The sequence below is a fragment of the Acomys russatus genome, chromosome 27 (assembly GCF_903995435.1).
Source record: "Acomys russatus chromosome 27, mAcoRus1.1, whole genome shotgun sequence".
NCBI classification, from domain to species: domain Eukaryota; kingdom Metazoa; phylum Chordata; class Mammalia; order Rodentia; family Muridae; genus Acomys; species Acomys russatus.
The window spans coordinates 53,994,967-54,018,832 of record NC_067163.1 but is presented as its reverse complement, the minus strand read 5'-3'; the positions used below and the strand labels follow the sequence as shown (position 1 = coordinate 54,018,832).

Below are 23,866 nucleotides of genomic sequence, written 5' to 3'. Positions count from 1 at the left end.
CTACAGAGTGAGCTCCAGGACAGCCAGGGCTACATACAGAAACCCTGTCTCAAAACAACAACAACAACAACAACAACAAAAAAGGAGTTAATGTTGTTTTCCCTGAACTTAACACAGGAGTACAATACACCACTGTTCGTGTGTTTCTACATCTTGGAAAGATACCCTGTCGTTCTTGTATTTCGATTGACACCTAGTGATGATGATAAACTCAGTGATGGAGATATATCTTCATTAAGGTAAATTATGCCTTGAGTTCCACCCATATCTGATTTAGATGGGATTCTAGACTGAAGACTTGTGTTTCTGAGCTGTGGTATTTGCTAGGTTAGATGTATTTGAGTATATATCTGACTTACTTAAAATATATGATGGGCTTGTCAGAGCATGTCCCACATAAGGAGAATGCCAACTGGCATAGGTAGACTGTGTTTTGCATTTTGAGAGAGAAAACCACAAATACTAGAAGCTAAAAGTGGAAGGGGCTGTCATTTGAAAGTCCCTCAATCCGTATTGTAAGTAAGAAGAGTTTATTCGGTCATGGGAGCTCTGCCTTGATCCATAGGGTGCCACCATCGGCCTAGACTAGGTTAGTTCCAGGAGAAGAGCTTTGTTAGAAACCTAAGCCTGTCCCTCACGTGGTCTTGTTGTTCCGTTGCCAATAGCTAAGGCTATGCTCCTAGGCTTCCCATCCTCCAGACAATGAGTCAAATAACTCTTGTCTGTTAGCAGTTACTCACTCCTGGGTATTCTCCTACAGAGGCTCAACAGTGGTTAAAACCTGTTCCGTTGTGCTTTGGGGAAGGATACTTGCTGGTATATGTGTTCTCACACTTTCATTTATCATAAAAAAAAGTGTCAGCTTCCCTTGTGGCTGAAACCAGGCAGTGAAACGCTTCCTTGACCTAGTGGGCTGGAGTTCACTGTGTCTTTACAGTAGCCTATGCTCGTGCCTTAACATAGGGAGGGCCCACACAGGCCACATGCCTATAGGACTCGGTTTTAGAAACAAGTGTCTACTCTAACAAGACATAACAATATTTTAGAGAATATTTTAAATCTAAAAAAAAATCTGGGGCATTCTTAAAGATGTATCCTTTTCTAAATTTCTATTTTTCTTGTCAATTAAAGTGACAAGTTTCTTTCTTCTCAAACTGGTATGCTTAAGAACAAGAATGCATTGCCTATCATCATTAGGGAAACCCAAAAAAGCTACTGTCTGAAGTCCGCACAGTATTAATTAGAATTTGCTAAGCTTCCATCAAACCGTCGGCATTTTGTTTCATAGTTGTTAGTGGGCAATTAGTTTGATATATTTCCTTTTGATGAAATTCTGGGCACTTCCTCATATTGTTCACTTCTGATTTCCCCACCATGTATTAGTAATTTTCACACTAGGAGCTCTGTAACTGGCTCCCTTCCCTTTCCAAGGGGCAGGGTAAGGTCTATCTCTCACCCTGCCAGGTGCCACAAAGCAACTGCCTTCTGAAACAACACCTTCTAGATACCGAGTTCCTTGTTCATGAAAGTACAGAGTTATTTCCCTTTATCTCCCTAGTGACTACTAAAGAAAAATCCCATTAACCTACTTAAAGATAATTGGTAACCCTAGTCTGTCTCAGTAACTGGGTCTAGCCTGGAACGGAATGCCACCTCCTTTGTAGACAGCATAGTAGACATGGTGTCCTGTGTTTGGCTCCAAGGAACCAAAATAGCACAAGTTAATAGAATTCCTGAAATTTAAAATTTTTTTTCTTTTTAATGGAATGCTGCCATAAATTACATTCAAAGATCATCAATGTCTAGATGCTCATTTCAGATAATAATAGAAACAGGATTCTTCGTCATTTGGAATCTCACATTATATTACACGATGAAAATGGACTGAGAAGCCCTGGATTTCAATCTTTAAATGATTACCGTTGCTGGCCAAGGGAAGAGAAGCCTAGCAAGTGATTCTTTTAAGCTTCATTTAAGGAGTTAGTGCCTTGAGAAGGTGGACTAAGCTTCCCGCTGCCTTTACTTGAAATGACGCAAACCCTAGGTCCTTCCTTTATCAGCAGTGCATGTGTGCCTGAAGTGGCTTCTTTGATGACAGTCATATCCCATTTGTTTAACAAACTGTCCAAGGAAAAGGGTAAAGGTTCTTGGATACTTCTTAAGGGTATAGTTAGTACACACTGGGAATCATCTGCCTATAGTTCCAGAGTGTCTGGAGAGTGTTGTGAGGCAGAGTCAGGACCTTTCTCAAATGGCAAAAGCTAATCACAGCCATGCAGTTCTGATAGCTAGAGGACAGCTCAGTAGTAGAGTGTTTACCTGTTGTACATAAGGCCTTGTGTTTAATCCTCAGCACACAAATACAAACAGACAACAAAAACTTAATGTAAAACCAACATGTATGTTAAGAACCAGTTGTGGGGGAGGGGTTCAGTGAAACAGGAAAGATCCCAGAGATAAAAGCCTGAATATAAATGTGGTGGCTGTTCTTAGAGTTGACAGCTGACTCCATCTCGAATTAACTAAAACCCAAGCATCTGGGTAGACCTGTGAGGGATTATTTTTCCTTAGTTAAATTATTTGAGATGGGAAGATCTACTTTTAATCCAGATCTTCTGAGGTGAGGAGATACACTTTGAACCTGGGCTACACCTTCTGCTGGCAGCCTATACAGAGCACACGGGGAAAGGATGCCTACTTGCTCTCCCTCTCCCTGGCAAGTCCATTCCTTCACTGCTATCCGAGCCTACTGCTTAGGGTCTCTGGCATGTACTGAAGACAAGCTGAGAGGCATCCGTCCTCTCGGACTGAACAACTGCTGGATTCTTGGATCGCTCATTGGTAGATAGCCATTGTTCAACAAGTGAGACCACAGCCTGTAAGCCATTCTAATAAAGCCTCTTTACATATATGCATGCATACATACATCATACAGACATATACCATACATACATACATATATGCATACATACTTTCTTACATATTCTGTAAGTTCTGTTCCTCTAGAGAACCCTAATTAATACAATAAGATTAAAAAATCCTCAACAAAGGTGGCAAGAATACATAGTAGGGAAAGGACAGTCTCTTCAATAATGGTGCTTTGAGAACGGGAGATCCGTGTACGTGCAAACTGAAATCAAATTTGTAATCTATATTGTATGTAGAAATAAATTCCAAATAAACTAAAGGTTTAAAAATAGGATGTGAGGCTGGCTGTGGTGAGGTTCACCTTTGGCATCAGCACTTGTGAGGTAGAGCCAGGCAGATCTCTGTGAATTCAATGCCAGCCTGCTCAAGATAGTGAGTTCCAGGCCAGTCAGACCTACTGGGTGAAATCCTGTCTCAAAACAAGTAGAAATAAGAGTAGGACCTGAGCCAGGGCGGTGGTGTGGCACGCCTTTAATCCCAGTACTCGGGAGGCAGAGGCAGGTAGATCGCTATGAGTTCGAGGCCAGCCTGGTCTACAAAGCGAGTCCAGAACAGCCAAGGCTACACTGAGAAACCCTGTCTGGAAAAACCAAAACAAACAAACAAAAAATAAAAAAAAAAAAAGAATAGCTAAAAAGCCCCAAACCACTGATATTGACAATAGTATTTTTTCTCAGTGCATCAACAAAACCACAGACAAAAACAAAAAAGCAACAAGATGGGACTGTGTGAAACTAAAAGTTTCTGCCCAACAAAGGAATCAATATACAAAACAAAAACAATAAACCAAAAAGCCTGTCTGCAGCGCGTGTATTCAACCAGGGGCTAACAGGCAAACTATACAAAATGAACATACAACTAAAGAAAACAAAAATCAGCCTTATGGGAAGGACTAAGTAATTACTGCCTCAGAGCTTCCTACGTTTGCCCCACCACTACATGAAGCAGGGCCCACCACTGCTAACCATCAGGGCTGTTCGGCTTAGGGTGGCTACTGTGAGCAGCTCAAAAATAACAAGTTTTATTGAACAGAGAGAAGATGGATCCACTGAATATAAATTGATACCACTGTTACAGGAAATTAGAAATAGAATCACTGTTTGACCTGAATATATGTACAAGTAGAGAGGTCGTTCCCTTCTCTCTGAGATAGTCCTGACATTCATATTTGATTGCACCATTGCTTTCAGTAGCCAAAATACAAGAACAACTTGTGTCTACCAAGTGACAGGTGAAAACGAATTTGCGATGGATCCATATAGGAGTAAAAATAGTTTTATTTTTGGTTGAGGAGTAAAGACCCAAAGACCGTTCATCACAACCAAAGTCTGAACTGAGAGCCTATTAAGACAGTGACCGACTAGAGAGAAACAATTCTCACAGAGCAACTTCAAATGTGTCTTACAGGAAGCTTTTAAATGCAAAGACCACAGAAAAACTATCCTGGTCAGCAGTTGCAGGGAAAAGTAGAGCAAAACAAGAAATGTAAAAAGAAGCCAAAAGTATGCTGTTAGCGAGGGCATTTTTGACCCCAAGTTTCTAGAACAGGGTTGGTACTTTCCCATGGGATGTTTAATGATGAAGTCAGAAAAAGGAGGCCAGTTTTGGGTTAAACCAAAGATAGCTCCAGCTGAGACAAGATGGTGGAACTTTTGCCCTGTCACATTTTATTCAGTCCTAAAAAGAAAGATCTGCCATTTGTAACATGGTTGAACCCAAAACACATCACTTTAAATGAAGTGTGCCACATCTTATTACCAGAGTCCTCTAGAGCAGTGGTTCTCTGCTTTCCTAATGCTGTGGCCTTTAGTATAGTTCCTTATCTTGTGTTGACCCCAACCATAAAATTATTTTTGTCACTACTTCATAACTATAATTTTTCTACTATTTGAATCATAACATAAACATTTGTTTTCTGATGGTCTTAGGTGATCCTCAGAAAGGGTTGTTCAACCCCCATCATTGGGGTCACAGCCCACAGGTTGAAAACCACTGCTCTAAAGGACCAGAACCACTAGACTGGGGGTTTATTAGATGACCACTAGGTGGGGATTTATTAGATTGGCTTACATGGTCTGGGAATTCCAACAACGGCTACAAGGTGGAGACAGTGAGACGCCAGTAACATCTCTGGGTGTCTCAGGCTAGATACCTCAGAAGTCCCAGTGTGGTGCCGCAGACCTGAAGGATTTCTTGAGAATTACTAGTGCTCGGTACACAACTGAAGGCTGAAGAACTGGCTTAGACGGAAGCAGCAGTGACAGCAACAAGAGGATTGATAGGATTCGCCAGCAAGAGGCAAGGGCAAGCAGTGAAAGAACAACAGCATTGCCCTCTAACATTCTTATGTCTGGGATACCTTCCCTGCTCATGCAGTCCTTCTAAAAAATGCCTTTAACGGGCTGCACAGTGCTATGTCTTATTTGATTCTAGGCCCATTCAAGTTGACAATGACGGTCAACAGGCACACACGCAGAGCACACAGATACTGTGTGATATGCTTACATGTCTTAGTTTCTGTTGCTAATAGCATCACACAATCTGAGTAAATTAAGAGACTCATTTTGGCTCATGACTGTGGTTTATAGTTGAGGGCTGCATCTGGACCCACTTTGCTGGCAGATTCCCAGTCAAGCATAGGGCACTGTAAGATATTATACAACCTGTGTGCGAGAGCCTTAGCCAGGCTAACTTCGATAACAGATCAGGAGATAGCCCATTTACCCACATTAACCTATTAATCTATTCATCAGGGCAGACTCTTCATCACCTCTTAAAAGTCCCACTCAGCCCCACCTCTTAATATATCATAATTGGAATGTAACTTCAACCCAGGTTTTTGGGAGGGCAGTGTATACACAGAGTGTAGGATGTCTCAAGTCCAGAGGGAGTGATTAAATGAGGGCATAATGTACTGAGTGGGCAATGGGGAAGAGAGTTTAGAGCAGAGTCCCTTCAAAGCTTGCTCAAGTCATGATTTAAGGGATGGCTGGAAAGGAAGATCTGCCCCACCATGACTGACACTGACAATGTTTGTGCTGTGTAGTTGGGACAGACAAGCTGTAGTGAAGGACTGTAGGAACCATGGCTACGGAGGTGGCCTAGTTGGCAAAGTTCTTGCAAAGCAAGCATGCAGACGTGAATTTGGATTCCCAGCACCTACATAAAAGCCAGGTCCGGCAGTAAGCACCTGCAACTCGCATGCACACGTGTCTACTGCGTGAATATCCACACACACATGCGAACATGTTTTTGAAGACACGGTGGATAACTTCAGTTTATTCCCATGAAATTAAAAGTAAAATCAAAATACAAGCCAAAAATGATGAATATGACTGTATAAAATATTGGGGTTTTTTTAAAGCTAAATTTTTTGTCTTAGAATGGTAAAGGGAAATTTTTACAGAGATAGCAGTATTTCTCTAGCTCAGATCTTTATATCATGGGCAAATAGAAGCTTAATTTTATATACCTGTGAGGTTCAAGAGCCAACTTATTTCACTTTGCTGAACAGCAAGAGCTTGAGTTCCAGTAATCTAATCAATCCAATCCGGGTGGATTTCTTTCCTTTGGTTAATTTTATATTAATTGATAGTCAAAACTGTAGCCAAGGAGAACTGGCTGTTACCACTGAGAATGGGCATAGCCATACTCAGTTGGTTGACATTTGTGGCTTGGAACTAGACAGTCCTTGTTCGAGCTTTATCTTAGAAACCAAAATATTTAGTATTTTTAAAGTGAACTTTGTAGGTTTTTAAATTAAGAATTTTGAGCTTAATTTTATGCAGACTGGGTAAGGAAGGAGTGGTAGCAGCAATGTAGAATCTGATTGTCAACAGCAGCCACTCTCCTTACCAAGGCTCCCTTCCTCCCCAAACAGAAGATCGTCCTAGTCTAGGGCAGGAAGGCCAGTGGGCAGGGAGCAACTATCTATGCCTGCTCTGCTCACCTGTCTCTCCAAAGACCCTCTTTAGAGGTGTTAAAACAAGTTCAACAAAGATCACTGTCCCTTAAGAGAAACTGAGAGAAAAAATAATGAGATGGGATTTATTCATGCCCACCAGAGTTTCATACCTACAAAAATTAAGAAGAATTCTGGCAATTTTACACATTTCCAATATGTTTTGAAGGCATAAACTACAAGCAGGGACTAGGATAACATTGGTCATAAAGGATTCAGATTCATGTTGCTTGTGTGGAGGATGTCTTTTTTGTTGTTGTTGTTCTTTGTTTTGCTTTTTTTTTAAATTTTTATTATTAATTTATTCTTGTTATATCTCAATGGTTATCCCATCCCTTGTGTCCTCCCATTCTTCCCTCCCTCTCCTTTTCCCCTTATTCCCCTCCCCTATGACTATGCCTGAGGGGGACCTCCTCCCCCTGTATATGCTCATAGGGTATCAAATCTCTTCTTGGTAACCTGCTGTCCTTCCTCTGAGTGCCACCAGGTCTCCCCCTCCAGGGGACACGGTCAAATGTGAGGCACCAGAGTACGTGAGAAAGTCATATCCCACTCTCCACTCAAGTGTGGAAACTGTTCTGACCATTGGCTAGATCTGGGTAGGGGTTTAAAGTTTACCACCTGTATTGTCCTTTGCTGGTGCCATATTTTGAGTGGGACCCCTGGGGTGGAGGATGTCTTTTAAGAAAGGAACTGCTTACCTTGAATAAAAAGCAAAGATTTTTCTATGAGTTATGGGCTGGAAGAGTTTGCTTGATGTCTACAGGTTGCAGTGTTCTGCGTTCAGGAAAACCATAGCATGACAGAGCTGTTTATGTAGGCCTGTAATCCCAGTTGTTTTGGAAGTGAGACGAGACGAATACGCAGTCAAAAAAAAAGCCTGTGTTATAGATTTTTCCAGAATGCAAGGCATACACACTGACAATGTATGGCATTTACTATATTTAGATAGCGGCTTAGTGGGACCTTGTCCTAAAATAAAAAGTAAAAAGAGAGCTAGGAATGTAGCTCACTGGTAAAGTACTTGCCCAGCACGCCTGAGGCCTTGGCACAGTTCTCTCTCCATGGAGGATGTAGTAGGTGAATTACAGATTTGGGCCTGGTTGGGTTTTCGTATATTTCATTCGTGTACGTTCATTTCGTGTATTCATTTGTGTACGTCAAAATTCTTTGAGATGGATGGATTGAGATGTCCCATGGGTGTAAAATTTTGGAGGTGCTTCAATCCAATTTAATTTTCTAATTTCTTCTACAGACTAGATGCCATAGGGATTTGATGGGGGCAATATGATGGCAAGGACCATAAAATAGTGACAGGTGACAGTCTCAAACCCCTCTTGGAGAGCATAGTCCCTTTTGTCTGTATTAGTACAAGCTTTTGACCTTGGCTTATATCATGTTAAAATGTTTTCATTTTTAATTATTTCAGAAACCACAGCCAGTAAGACCATTTAGGGAACATTAAAGCAGAAATCAATACTGAACCAAACGACAGCATGCAGCCGTCTTTAGATTTTTCCAGAATGCAAGGCATACACACTGACAATGTATGGCATTTACTATATTTAGATAGCGGCTTACCTAGTGCGTGCAGATGCCTGGTATGTGAGAAAACGGTAAAAAACCCTCAGTCCCATCACAGCCTTTGTGTTAGGATTCTGCTCTGCCTGTTGCTACTTTCAGAAGACAGCAAATAAAGGTGAGCGAGCGAAGTGGCCAAGGAGGTAACTTGCACATCAATGCTGCCAGTCTCCAGGAATGCACACTGAAGTGACCAATCTTGTGCTCGAATAGGCAGCTTCTTTGCAAGGCCCTCGGTCTGTTTCTTTTGACTTGACGTTTATTTCTTTATTTTCCAAATGTAGAGATCTACAAGTAAAATGTGCTTTGCCTGCGTACGTCACTGCTTACTCTTTTACCCTACCTCTGTGAGATGGTGAGCTGTCGGGAGGAAATGCCAAGGATCTGGTTCCTGGGGCTTGTGAGTGCGGAATGGCCAGTGAGGGAGAGTTACAGAGAGCAGCACAGCTTTCACTAAGGGTGGGACTGATGGGTTCCTGTATCAGGGAACAGAGTGGGGACACAGTGACTCTGTGTAGGGCTTGGGAGGAAGGAAACCAGCAGATACAGGGACGTTTATATGTGGGTGTGGTGAAGTATTGAAAGACTATCAGATGCTGGGGCTTTTTTTTTTTCCCCAGAGAGCAATTAACATTTAATCCAAGTCGCATCTTACATGTCCTTAGGCACAGTATTTTTTAGTCAGCACTCATAGACTTTGCTACTAATGAAGAGAAATATCTTTTTCTTGCAAATTGGAGAAAGATTCTCTTAAACAGGAGTTAAGCATAGGATTAATGAAAGTAGTGAAAACTAAAGAGGTTACAGATTGAAAAAATTATCTTAGCCTTTAAAAAGCCATTAGTAGTTGAGTTGTCCTTGATGTTGATAGAAGGTTCATGAAAACAGCTAATTCCAAGAAAGGAATTATCAGAGAAAACTTGCTTGCCCATCTCCAAGAAACACCACTTACAAATTTGGGCGCCTAAGTGCTCCCAGCTCTTGTACTTGGTAGAAATCCCATCTGGGGTTGTTGTCAAAGTTGTTGAGTTAGGTCATGCAGTCTAGACTGCTGAAAATCTGTTCACACTATTGGGACAGCCTTGAGGAAGGAAGATGAGCGTGCAGCTCAGAAATACAGAACTGATCTGAGAATGACTTTGAAGAGTTTGTAGACTAAGATTCTTTATAGCATCGTTAAAGGTAACAAAATGTCCTTGGCACACCCCTTCCTTTCGTAAGCGTTTTTGTCCTTTACAATGAAAGACACATACCTGATGGGGCTGAATAATAATGGTAGAGCAATGATCTAGACTGTACTGAGGCCCACATTCACCAGTCTAATGTCATTGTCACCATTAAGTATTCCTTGTATACTGCTTTCTTGCTGCCACTATGTTTTTCATGGACTCATTTTTTTCACAGCAATACTTTTTTAATATATTGTATTAATTTATTCACATTACATCTCAATTGTTATCCCATCCCTTGTATCCTCCCATTCCTCCCTCTCTCCCATTTCCCCTTACTCCCCTCCCCTATGACTGTGACTGAGGGGGACCTCCTCGCCCTGTACGCTCATAGGGTATCAGGTCTCTTCTTGGTAGCCTGCTATCCTTCCTCTGAGTGCCACCAGGCCTCCCCATCCAGGGGACATTGTCAAATATGGGGCACCAGAGTTTTTGTGAAAGTCAGTCCCCACTCTCCACTCAACTGTGAAGAATGTCCTGTTCATTGGCTAGATCTGGGTAGGGGTTTGACGTTTACTGCATGTACTGTCCTTGGCTGGTGCCATAGTTTGAGCAGAACCCCTAGGCCCAGATCCGCCCGTCATAATGTTCTTCTTGTAGGTTTCTAGGACCCTCTGGATCCTTCTTTCCCCATTTCCCCATGCTTCTCTCACCTAGAGTCCCAATAGGATGTCTTCCCCTCTGTCCCACTTTCCTGATCAGTGAAGACTTTCATGGGACATGCCCATTGGGCTAGTGTCCAGATATAAGTGAGTATATACCATTTGACTCTTTCTGCTTCTGGATTAACTCACTCATTATGATCATTTCTAGTTCAATCCATTTGTCCACAAATCTTGGGAATTCCTTGTTTTTAATAGCTGAGTAGTACTCCATAGTGTAAATGTACCACAGTTTCTTTATCCATTCTTCTACCTAAGTGTCCCTCAGTAGAAGAATGGATAAAGAAACCAAGGACTCATTTTTAAGCTTCCTGTCTCATTTTCAATCTCCCTGATCAGAAACTATTAGTTTCCTATGTAGTGATCACTTTCTGGCATGATATTAAATTAATTTAGAAAAGCTTTTTTGATATTTTTCCCTTTTTTGTCCCTACATACTCCACTTTGGATCATCCAATTATAAAAGTTGTCAGTGAAGTATAATCCTCCAATATCATTATTGTCTGCCTAGCGCTAATTCATTCTAATTAATTAATAAGGTAAGAGACCACTATTCTCTGGCCCTGGGGCCTGACATATCTTAGTTTAGTTTCTAAGTCTATATCAAGCCATAAATGTGATCCTGACACATTACTTAAAAACAGGAGAATGGCCATGCAGGTAGATGTAAATAATCCTTGGAAATTTTTTATCTCATTAGTGTGCACTTGTGTTTGTGCATCTAGAGGGCCCCTACCCATCAGAATGGGATCAAGTCACTATCCAAATGAAGAGGCATAGTAGTCCAATTTCCCACTTTATCTTTAAGTATACAGTGGGTATAGCCTGCTCTTCTGTTACTGCTCCATAAGACATACTCATGAAATATACCGATGTTTATGCTCCTTTGAAATATTCCTCTGTCTCTGAAGAGAGGGATTCAGTCTGAGCCAGACAGCTTATATTTGGTCTCCTGATTAGGATTTGTCACACCCAGTATCTGAATAGTCAAGGTCAAGTAGATATGGGGAGAGAACGAATAAGCCTTGGCATGAAGACCTTAGTGATTCGTGGAAGGCATAGGAATGGTGGAATACTAAAAACAATGTATTCTCAGAGGTTCTTGAATTAATAATGTTCTAGGCACCTACTGTCAATATCTATATCCCTGTTCTCATTTTATAAAAATTGGCATAGTCTGTTTATGTATATAATATATCAAAGACATATTCTCTTCTAGACTGGAGTGAATTTTCTCTTACATATACTTTTTTCCATTCATACATTCAATGGGTGTTCAATGTTTATTCTTAGTAAACAGAAGCAATGGTTTTGCCTTCATCTGAAAGCATCGAGGTGACAAGGGAGAAATAAGCAAGGCTTTCTAGAAAGTAAAAGTAGACGGCTATTGGAAGGGGGAGACCTGAAGAAAGATGAAATTGCCAAAGGGATTAGAAAAGGTGTGAAGATTTTAGATTTGGCAGGCCTTGGTATGACAGTGACATTGTGAAGTCTGAAAATGAAGCACAGTAGGCTGTGATCTCCATGGATTTGTGGGTGAAGAGCTTTAGGGGCCATGGAAAATAGAAAGTGCAAAAGGCCCTGGGAATGTGCATCTGGCATATACAAGGGCAGCCAGGAGGCAGTTCCTCTGGTCCACTGTAGCCCCGAGAGTTCTATAACAGAAAACCAGTGGTGTTGGGGGGTGTGAGGAGTGGCAGTCAGCAACAATTAGAGGTATCTAGGCCACTTGAAGGGTTTGAGGTTGAGAAATGTTTAAGGATCAGAGGCATTGGGGGTATCTTGAGCAGTGATAGCTTGCTGTGTCTCACCTCACTGTCTTTCGAAAAGAGTGCACATGGGTGCTAAAGAAGAAAAGAGGCAACTATGCAACATCACTAATAGTCTAGGCCTGAGGTGGCTGTGCTTGCTTCAGATTTGATAGAAGCAGTGGAAAGGGATAGATTTCTGGATTTATTGTAAAGATGGAGGAATGGACTTTCTCACAGAATGAAGGTAGGGTGTAGAGAAAGCAGAGTGAAGGAGAGAACTCTTTATTATCAGATTTTCTTTATGACGTAAAATGTTCTTCACTTGCTCTCTATACTGGGATTTTATTCAGACCCTGGGACCTAAAACTTACATACACCACTTTAGACTCTCTTAGAAACCATAAGATAGTCTGTATATAGTAGACATAAAGGAAAAGACGAAGAGAATTGTATTCAGCCACAAAGACAAGTAAGTGACATAAAACTAACATTGGACTTAATAGCCACTGGCTTAATGTTCATTACGTAACCACACTGTGACCAGTAGTAAAGTTTACCAATGAATCATTGACTGCTCAAAAAAATATTTTCCAACAAAGTTACACCATACCAAGTAATTTTTTCATTAATACAATTGCATTGCTACTCAGTAGGGATGTCGTTAATACTTGAGACCAAGGTGAGTGCTTTTTTATTATTCAGGAGTACTTTTGGATGCAAATAATAGAAAATTGACTAAATGTTTAAACAGCTTAAATGTTCTTACATCTCACTTTAAAACACATGTAAATGGGTGGTTACTCTCTACTAAATGCTATCATTGTGGATGTGTATAGTCTTTTTAAATTTCTAATCTGTTTTTGTAAACATGATGGCTTATTTTCATGCTTATTTTTTGGTTTTAAAATGGCTACCTTGGTTACAAACACTGAATTTATCGCCTGTGATCAGGATAGCATATAGGCTTTCACAAAAATGCCCTAGCAGACTTATGCAGACTTATCAGGGGCCAAGGCCAGGGCTTGGGGCAGGGAAGGAAACTGAAGGTGTGGCAGGAGCTACTGTGTTTGTTTTTAACTTTGTTTCCTCTCCTCACGCTGTCACATGAATATTTTTAATTAAAACATAAAATAAAATTCAGTTCCATTTGTAAAAAAGAACAGTCTGTTCAGGAAGCAGCAGTATCTTTGCTAAATGTCATTTATAAGGTTCTTCAGTCAAGGTTGACCATCCAAATATTAGCTGTTTTACTTTTCTTTGTGTGCTTTGTTTTTTGCTTTGTTATGTTTTAGTTTGGTTTGGTTTGGTTTTTTGTTTTTGTTTGTTTGGTTGGTTTGGTTTGGTTATTTTTAGTCTGGTACATCATACTTTTAAAAAAGACATTTAGAAAAAAATCAAACAAAAAAACTTATAGCGGAAGGGTGGTATAGATGCTTAGTTAACAAAATGTAAGCGTGAGAACCTGAGTTCAGTTCTCAGCTTCTACAGAAAAAAAGCAGAAATGGAGGAATAGGCTGGCCATCCCAGTGCTTAGGAGATGGGGACAGAAAGATCCCTGGGAATTGGTAGCCAGTTAGTCCAGGCAAATTGGTGAGCTTCAGGTTCATTTAAAGACCCTGGGTTTGTCGTTGTTTTAAAAAATGCCCTTGTAGCCGGGCGTGGTGGCACATGCCTTTAATCCCAGCACTCAGGAGGCAGAGGCAGGCGGATCGCTGTGAGTTCAAGGCCAGCTTGGTCTACAAAGTGAGTCCAGGATGGCCAAGGCTACACAGAGAAACCCTGTCTCGAAAAACCAAAAAAAAAAAAATAAAATAAAATAAAAAATAAAAATAAAAAATGCCCGTGTTTATGATGTAGCATCTTTATGGTATAGCCCAGGAGTTGTATAGCTGGGTCTTGAGGTAAAGGTAATCCAAATTTTCTGAGACAGCTCCAGATTGATTTCCAAAGTGTTTGTACAAGTTTGTACTCCCACCATCAATGGAGTACCCCTTTTTCCACACCTACCCCAAAATGTGTTGTCACTTGAGTTTTTTTTTTTTCTTTATCTTAGCCATTCTGATAGATGTAAGATGGAATCTCAGAGTCATTTTGATTTGCATTTACCTGATAACTATGGACATCTACCATAGAACAAGGACATTTGCTCAACTATGTTCATAGCAGCTTTATTCATAATAGCCAGAATCTGGAAACAACCTGAATGTCCCTCAACCAAAAAATGCATAAAGAAACTGGTACATTTGGAACAATGGAATACTACTCAACAATTAAAAACAAGGAAATCCTGAAATTTCAGACCCAGAAAGACAAGTATGGTAAATACTCACTAATAAGTGGTTATTAGCCCAACATAGATGTCCTCTGAGAGACTCCATCCAATGGGGAATCAGGACAGATGCTGGGACTCAGCCAGACTCTGAGCAGTGTTGAGAGTTGTTTGGAAGAATAGGGGCATGGACGCACACGGAGGGGTCAGGAGCTCCACAAAGACCATCAAAGCCTGTGGATCTGGATCCGAGGGGTGGGGGGCTGCACAAACTGAGGCACCACCCAAGGGCAATGAATGCAAAGAACCTAGACCTCCTGTTCAGATGTAGTCACAGTTCATTCTCCATGTCATTGGGGGGAGTGCGGGGATGGGAACTGCCTCTGATATGAACTCTGGTGCCTGCAATTTGATCACTTCCCCTTGGTGGAGTGACCTTGCGGGCACACAGGGGAAGGGGGATGCAGACTGTCCTGCTGAGACATGATGGGCTGTGGTCAGATGGTGGGGTCTAGAGGAGGGGAATAAGGCAGAAGAGGGAAGGAGGGTGGGCACAGGAAGGTATGGGAACTGGATAACAATTGGGATGCAATGTGAATAACTATAATAAATAAAAAATTAAAGAATAAAAAGTGTACATAAAAGAGGGAAAGAAAGGAAGAGAGGATAGGAGGGAGGAAGAGAGGGAGAGATCAGAAACTGTAATGAAAATATAACAATTTGAGATATTGGTTGTATTGATTGATTTGGACAAAGATTTTTGGTTGGTATGCCTCCACCCAATGAAACTAAAAATTAGCACATCTAGGTTTTTTTTTTTTTTTCCTTTTAAGTTGAAAAGTGTTTGCACAGCTGGGCATGGTGGCACACACCTTTAATCCCAGCATTCTGGGAGACAGAGGTATGCAGATTGCTGTGAGTTTGAGGCCAGCCTGGTCTACAAAGTAAGTCCAGGACAGCCAAAGCTATACAGAGAAACCCTGTCTCTTAAAAAACAAAACAAAAACACAAACAAACAAATAAAAAACAGTGTCTACATAACAAAGAAAATATTCAGCAATAATAAAGAAGCAACTTGATGAATGTATTTACAGATGATTCATCTGATGGGTAATATCCAGAATGGATATGAAGCCCAAAAGGAAAATTTTAATTCGAAATTATGAGCAATAGGAGTGGGTGTGGAGTTAAGATAAAGAACAAAGCAATTGGGGTAGGGTGGGGCAAATGGCCTGACTGAACATTTCTCAAAAGAACATGCAAATGACCAACAACTATGAAAAATGTTTCATATTATACTAATTTGGGAAAAAATGAAAACCATAGCGAAAATGAGATATCTTATCCCAGTTAAAATAGCTCTTATCAAAAAAAAAAAAAAAAAATGTCAGAAAATCTGGTAGTGATGCAGAGGGAGAGAAAAGACTCATATACTGTTGATGATGCCAACTATTACAATCATTGTGACATGCTGTATGCAGGTTTGTTGAAGGAATGTTTAATATTTAATGTTGGGTTATTATTTTAGTAAAATCAGTGGTTACTACCTAACCAGCTTTATACCCAAGTAACAAACCACATAGAGAGACCAGGATCTCTTTAATTAGCCTATAGCACAATGCTGTGCAATAATTACTCCATCCTAAACCTCCATGCTAGTATAGTTTCCCTCCCATTCAGGTCGCCACATTATACTTGCTTTAAAATCATCTCCTAGGCCCGGTTCGTTTATCTTTATGTTTCCCGGTCTCCTCTCATGGCTCCATCCTTTCCTTCCTTCTCCTCCTCCTCCTCCCCTCACTGACTCAGGATGTCCCACCCTATTCTCTGTTATTGCTCAGCATTGGCTAGTTTGTTTTTATTGACAGCACAGAGAACAAATGATGACATGTTTACCCAAACTTGAAACTGGAGATACTTAGAATAAACATCACAATGCATTGTCAGTATTGATCAAGAGAGTGGGGTGGAGAAATCAGCATTCGAATGAACAAGGGTAAGCTGTACACAGTCCACAAGAGCGTTAAGCCAACACAGGCTCCTCAAAGCCTAGGCGCAAAACCAACATTTGATCAGGCAATCCCAGTCACTCCTGGGCAAACAACTGAAATCGGTAGTAGAGGGACATTTGCACCTATGGATTTATTTAACTGTTCATAATAGCCCAGATAAGATGTCTCAACCTAAGTGCCCATCAATGAACGGACAAGCAAATAAAGAAAATGTATATTGTCATATTCATGTTATTTTATAATCATGTGTGTGCATGGCTTACTCGGCCATAAGATATGAATGGATACAGCATTTGTAGCAACATAAATGGAGCTGGGCACCATTATTGTTACATAAATGAGGCATATAGGGGGAAAACCCACATGTTCTCTTAGTAGATGTGAAACACTGGATGTTACAGAAGTAGAAAACAGAATCATGGTTGCTGAAGCCTGGTAAAGAGCTTGGGGTAGGGACTGAAAGATAGCCACAAGGAGGAGGGATAACTGTTCATGCTCCTCAGTGCCTCGGTAGCATAACTCAGTTCACAATATTTCATTGAGTATTTGACAAGAGTAGAAAGGATCTTACCTGCTCTCGGTTCAGTGTCTAGGGTGGTGCTTCTGCCAGCTATTGTGACCTAATCATGCACATTGTGTGCGCATACTGTAATGTCACGCTGTGCCCTCAGAGGAGGTGCAGTCGATATGAGTAACTTCACAGTAAAATGCTTCTGAAGAAAGAGTATGGTCCTATGCGCCTTCTTCCTCCACGTCCCTGAGCTGTAGATGCAGGGGAGACGGATATCCATTGGAGCCGGGTTCTATGTGACTTATTGCTGTTTGCATTGTGTCCATATGTCTCCAGATATGGTCTCCAGAAAGTGATCCTATTCAATTTCAATTAAAAAATAAACTAGAGGTGGGGGAGGGAATGAGTGCAACTGTCCTTCCCACTGGATTGCTGTTTATGTACCAGGGTTAGCTTAAAACTTACATCTCCTAGTTTATCCTAGAAATATCAGTGAGAATCGTGTCTTCTGAGACAGGAAGCACGAAAATCACCTCTCAAAGATGAGGTTGGTCGTTACATACGACCTTCTTACTCCTCAAAGAGAACATAGCAAGAAATGGAGAAAGGAGTGTTCATGCAGATTTGTTTTTCTTTAATCCGAAAGGAGACTAGCTATTTGTGAGTCCACATGCTTGCTGCCCTTCCTTGTCTTGCTTTCTCTCAACAGCAGAGTGGCGCTTTTCTCTGGTCCTCCTTCACCCTTCCCTCTCCTCAGTATTTCCTTATGAGTAGCTGATTCACACACAGCGATGCCTCTGTGCTGTGCTCTTTATTTTTATTTTATTTTATTTTATTTTATTTTTGATTAGCAGACTCATGTGATTTACTTGTGGTAACTGCATTGTAGCGGAGCTGTAGCATATGCAGGAATGAAATGGCGTCCTGCAGGTGTCTCTCAGGTAAATTCTCTCAGTGGTCTCTCTGCTTCTTCACAGTAATAGACGACGCTCACTCTGTCACCTTCAGTCACCGTCTCTCGTTGTATCCCTTTATGTCTTATCAAAACACTGTCTTTCATATTCCCCCCGCTGCATGAATGCTTCAGTTCATGGGATGGTGTGCCGCACCCCAGCTTCCAGAGTCTATTTTTAACCTGCCTATATTTCACTTATACAGAATCATATACTCACTAAAAATAATCTCTTCAGAACTTTAATTTTGCCACCAGGACAGATTGGAGCTAGAGTACTAAACTCTTCTAATAAATATGGTTTGAGAACCATTCTGTCCTTGGATCTCATCCAGTTTGGTCTTCTGATTTCAGGACAGTTGTGGCAATAGGCAAGGCTGATGACTTTTTGAATAGCAATGCACTAAGCTCTCAGGTAGCCCACTGTTTAGCATGTTCTCTGTTTTGTTGTTGTTGTTGTTTCCTTCTTTCTGAAAATTGCAATATTTATCAAGTAGTAATATTTTCAGTGGCAAATCAGGACTACTGATAGCACCTTCTTGCCTATGGAAAGTTATGGTTCATCTTTATGTATCTGGGTATGTGGGGAGTCTTAGGGTTGAAGTCAGTTCATTGAGTCAGAAAAGCAGGCCTTCTTTCTTTCTTTCTTTGTTTCTTCTTTTTGCCTTTTTATTTTCCCTCAGGCCTAGCATGTTTTTCTTTTGTCTCCATACCCGCTACTCCCTATCACACGGTAACAGCTTTAAGAATCATGTCAAATGAGGAAAAAGAGAAAGGCAGTGAGAGAAGGCTAGAGAGATGACTCAGTGTTTAAGAGTGCATGTTGCTCTTGAGGAGGACCCAGTTCAATTCCAAACATCCCACCTGCGATGGGAGCTGATTGCTGCCTGTGGGCTGGGCCGGCACTGCACTCAGGTGCATAGGCACACACGTATATGTAATTCAATCCTTTTACAAAGAACCAGGTTACGGAACTGGTGCCTTCTCCTCCAGTGGCAGGCTCTCCCATCAGAAAGCAAAATCTCTCCTAGGAGCTCCCAGAAAGAATGTCTACTTCTACCGTCTTCTTGTCTCCAGAGTATCACAGGGCCCTTCCTAGTTCCTAGCGGGGCTAGGGAAGCTGCCCTCCATCCACTTTGTGTCTGTCTTCAGGGGCAAAGAAGAGGAAATTGAGAATAGCTTTCATCCAACCAACCACCAATGTCTTTGAGAGTTCTTCCTACAATATACACTCATCTCTATGGTGATTTCTGGAGGAAAAAAATAATGTTTTTGAAGCAGATTCTGCTGTCACCTTGCTGGGATTCAAATCAAAGTTTTCTTCCTAATCCTTCTGACTTCTGGCTTCCCTGCCTTTGTTTCCTTGGGAGTAAAAGGAATAGTAATGTTACAAGTTCTGCATGCTTTGTGGGACTAAGTTCATGTGAGCATAAGGCCATTCCGTGGACGTCGTCACCCAAGTCCAGTGCCTTGCTCAGATGCAGGAAGATTGATTGGCCAGCAGGCTTCTTGCTTTGAGCAAAATAACTTGGAAATGTGTATTTGAAGCTGATGTATACAAACCCTTAATCTAACAAGAAAAATTCCTGAAAGATCCCTAGCATCTGCCTTCTTTTGTTTGGGCAGCCTTATAAGTGGCATGCTCTTATTTAGAAATGAAACACCGTCATGCTTAGCCAGAGGCATCTTGTGTGAAGAAAGCGTGCTTACAAGCATATTTTGACTAGAATGTTTCAAATCACGAATCTATAATGTTCAATATGTCTATGCAACAGTTCTAGATTAGTGATGTGGGCAAAAACAGTGCTGCTAGGGCTGGAATAAAGCAAACGCCTCTGCAGTGTTTTCAGCGATTAGGAGGAAAAAAAAAATAGCACAGCACAAGAGAGATGGTGGAGGAGGGGAAGAAAAGGGATATCTGAAACATAGAAGGCGTTCTATGAAAACAGTCAGTCATGAAGGAAATGCAGCGTGAGAAAAGCATCAGAGAGCAATTCCATGTTCTGCAAGCCCCATCTTGTTTCCTGGTAACCACTCTTCATAGTCGGAGAAAGAAAATTGGCTGATCCTAAAGGAAAAGTGATAGAAACACAGAATGGCTTCTAGAATGTACTCCTGTCCTACAGGGAATGAGCAGGTGAAGCATAGAAGGACTACTTCTGGAGTAACAGGGAGTAGATGACAGTGTTCAAGCCAAGCCCGTGTGACGCCCAGGTCACATAGGAAGCTCTTATCCAGGCCCACTTGGGCCTATGCGTCTCGGATGCATGGACTCTGTCCATTACATGGACGTTCCGTAGGGATCTAGAACACATGGGAATGCAAATGGTAGCCTAATTTCTTATCTGAATAAATGAGTCAGTTGTCATCTGTAGTTACGAGTACCAGAGTAATTTGTCAGATTGGGCTGAAGTCAAGCATTGACAAACCTCCTGTGCTATGCATGGCAGCTAAGGGTGCTGCGCACATGCAGTTATGGACTGTACTGACCACACTTCTCTGATTTTGCCTTCAGAAAACCCGTTATGAAATCTACGTCAGCATTCTGAAAGAAGGAGGCAAGGAGCTCCTGAGCACTGAGGGAAACGAGGCAGTGGGACTGAAGAAATCGCACTCAAGCCCCTCCCTGAACCCAGATGCGTCTCCAGTCACTGCCAAGGTCAAGCGCAACGTGTCAGAGAGAAAGGACCACCGACCTGAAACACCCGGCATTAAGCAAAAAGTTACTTAGAATCCATCCGTGGCCAGGGAGTACTGGTCATGGAGCAAAATAGGGTTTTTCAAGATCTTTCTGGTAATCCGTGAATATATTTAAAAAATAGTCTGTGACTAAATGGTGCATTAGTAAGCTTTTACATTGTATATTTTTGTTAGTTTTTGTACAGGTGTCTTTGCTCTTGAGTTCCTTGCTTTTGATGATTTGGGCAACTTTATAACTAATGCACCTTTTGTGAGGGGCAGAGGATTACAGATCCTTTCTCCTTCAGCTCTCTCTTATTTGCACTTCTGCACAGTTATTTTATGTATTCCGATCAACTGTTGTACTTTTTATTTTATTTTATTTTATTTAGGTTTAAGTTTTTAATCCATTGTGAAACACATAACTGGACAAGCATTGTGCTTCAGTAAATCCTAGACTTTACATGTGAAACCCCACCCAGTCACGGAGGTGAAGTTGAAAGCTCATAGACGCTCAAGTAAGAATGGCAGTGCTGGCAGTCAAGGTGTCCCGGGGCGGTGCACTTCTGCGTCCATCCTGGCCCCTGTTGTCGGCACTGGACCCAGGGGGAAAAGGAGCACGGAGACAACAGGACTGGAGATCTTAGGCAGGTGCAGGAGTTTGCCTGAGGTGTGGACTCCATTCCAGCCATGCAAGGGAAAGCAGAAGTGGAGCCATCTTGCCTGAAGGGAGACCGAGGGTGGATTGGTACCGAGCTCCTTTTGTTTTCCAGAGGCTGGTGGCAGCAATCAGCTCTCCGGGAGCTGCAGCAGTAGGGTGTGTATGGTCTTCTATAGGAGTGTGACAACCTCACTCCCGTGGGGTCTAGACTAGGAATCAGAAATCATCTCTGTCATTGATACCCGTCCGTCCAGGAATAGATTCATTTTTACATAGATGTGCAGGCGTAGATCATCTCCTGGTCGAAACAAAACAATCTCGCAAGTGGAAACCGCCCCCGCCCCGACACGCACCCAATTATTTTCTCCTACATCAAGACAAATAAGGAGCAAACGCAGCTGCTTCATCAAGAGTCTGTGACCCTTCCAGCTAAATCTGTAGTCAGTCCGGTCATAGTGACTGAAGATGGAGGAATCTAATGACCTGAGTGCAGCTTCTTAGCTTATCTCCGTCTCGGTAGCCATCTTACATGGTCACTGTTAAGATTGCTCCTGAAATGATTTCTATGTGTTTGCTCTTATTTTCCCTCTATCCAAAATGATTTCACTTTACAGCCCCTTTTAAACGTAAAATATTAAGTAGGGGAGCATTGTCTGTAGAGGAAGAGAGAGGAGTAAAATGTGGGCTTCCTCTGTGGCTGGAAACTCTCCGGGTTCCCACCTTGAAACTGTATTCTCTGAAACCACTGTCTTCCCAACAGCTTACCTTCAAAACGGACAGGGTGACATTTGAATATTCTTTATCCCCCCCTTAAGCCTTCTCTCTATTTCTACTTGGCTAGTTGAAGGTACCATGACCAGAGGATCATCTGCTTTTGCGTGACTAGCACGATTCCAGTAAGTTAAAGCCTGTTAAAAACAAACAAACAAACAAACAAGCCCTGGTAGTTTATAGAGACACGTCATTAGGATAGACTAGTGTTTAGTTACAGGGTCCTGTATGAGCCTGTACTCCATTCACCTCTGTACATGCCCATCTCGCTTGTGCCCAGAAACAGTAACTCCTCTCCGAGACTCTAGCTGCTTGCTTCATGGTATTTTGCAACGCTGTTGGAAAACTTCCTTAGACTTCTCTCTTGCTTAGGTAAAGGCAATGACTTAATTTATGTTTCAGAACCATGAAGCGAATACGGTAGTTTACGTTGTGGTTCCATGTACCTGAACTATTTCATAGCTTCCTACTAAGTCCAGTATTTCCCAAGCAAGCTGCCTTTCTTCTAGAAGGAGAACTATCACTGTCTGCTTTTTTTGCCTAAGTATTTGTAATCCCTGAAGGGAAAGGTACCCAGGACCTTTGAGTCTTGAGCACCCTCTTTGAGCATCAGTAGCTGAAGAACAGTTAACATGTTTAAATGTGTTTGTCTACAGTGTCCGTCTGTCTGTGTAGAATATTTGCGTGTACTTACCTGGAATATCTAATATACGTTGAATGGTACCTTGCTGAAGAATGTCTGATGTGGAGAATAGTCTGGAAATACCCTTAACATCAGCCCTGCCACATTTCCTGTTACAGGACTCGCTAGTGTTGGCTCCAGAACTTCTGGACCTGTTATTAGATAGTCAGATGACGAGGGCACTTCTGAAGCTGTGGACTATTAAGTCTGTATCGTTTATCTTGAAGGGTAACTGTAACATTCTTCTGTGAGTCAGAATCCCAGCCCGCCCTAGTGGCATGCTCTCTCTGTCTCTGGGGGATAGAATGTGCCTTCCCTGAGACTTCTGGAAGGATGCTGCACTCCCTCATCTGATGAGACTCTGAGAGTGTGGTCCATAGCCAACCCTATTTCCTCCACAGTACTGAGTCATAAGAAGTGTGAGGTGGTCCTTTGCACAGCTGCTCCAAGCCTGTTGCCCAGGGTTACAGGGAGCTCTTCCTCCTGTCCACGGTACATCATCCTGTCCCTCCTACACCTTCTTTTACCCTACCTCAGCGCCCTGGAGCTTGGAGTTCCTCTCCATATGATAAAGCATTAACTGTTTTACATCAATACCCTAAGTAATGGTTTTTAGTTATTGACAATTTCAATAAGTCATCAAAGGGCTTTGATGACATTCTTGCAGCAAAACTGACCATAGAAGTATCCCACCTTTTAAAATCTGTGTGTATTCTGAGGTTCACCCCTGCCTCACATGCTGGCTTTTAAAAAGGTTTACCAGGAGCCCAATTTTAAAAATTAAAATCTAGTTACGTCCACTGAGAGTCCTTTTTCTATTGGTATATCATTGGCGTTTCTGAAATGTACTTTTAAAAGTGTCTGTCATTTATCTACTCTTTGCAAGGCCCAATTAAGCCAACGGTTACGTGTGTACACTTCAGTTATTCCTAGTGAAACCAGCATGTGAGGGAGCCCTCTGGTAGAAATAGTGTATAGGTTACAGGTAGCCTTTTAAAATTGCTTGTAGGTAACTCAGATGGAGTCATTTTCTGATGCAACGATCTTGTGACGTGTGGAAGGCACTCGGTGCCGTCATTCATTTCCCTCATCCTGAAGACTGTTTTCTAGGCAAACGCAACTTGAGAGAGTTCTGGAAGAGGAACCCCTGGCTGTTTTTCTCAAGGCCCAACTAGGTTTGTGTTATAATCTACTTGGGAAATTTAGGGCAGGAAGTT

The 23,866-nt window shown here is 41.7% G+C and overlaps 1 protein-coding gene across 1 annotated transcript in view; it reads left to right on the top strand.

Annotated features, from left to right (window-relative positions):
- The window catches only part of LOC127210047 (PH and SEC7 domain-containing protein 3-like), a 114,544-nt gene extending 93,625 nt beyond the window's left edge, over positions 1 to 20,919 (top strand). The window contains exon 8 of the mRNA XM_051169740.1: positions 20,372 to 20,919. Within this exon, the coding sequence (XP_051025697.1) occupies positions 20,372 to 20,587 (216 nt within the window). The 3' untranslated portion in view covers positions 20,588 to 20,919. The remainder of the gene's footprint in view (positions 1 to 20,371) is intronic.
- The last annotated feature ends 2,947 nt before the right edge of the window (positions 20,920 to 23,866 follow it).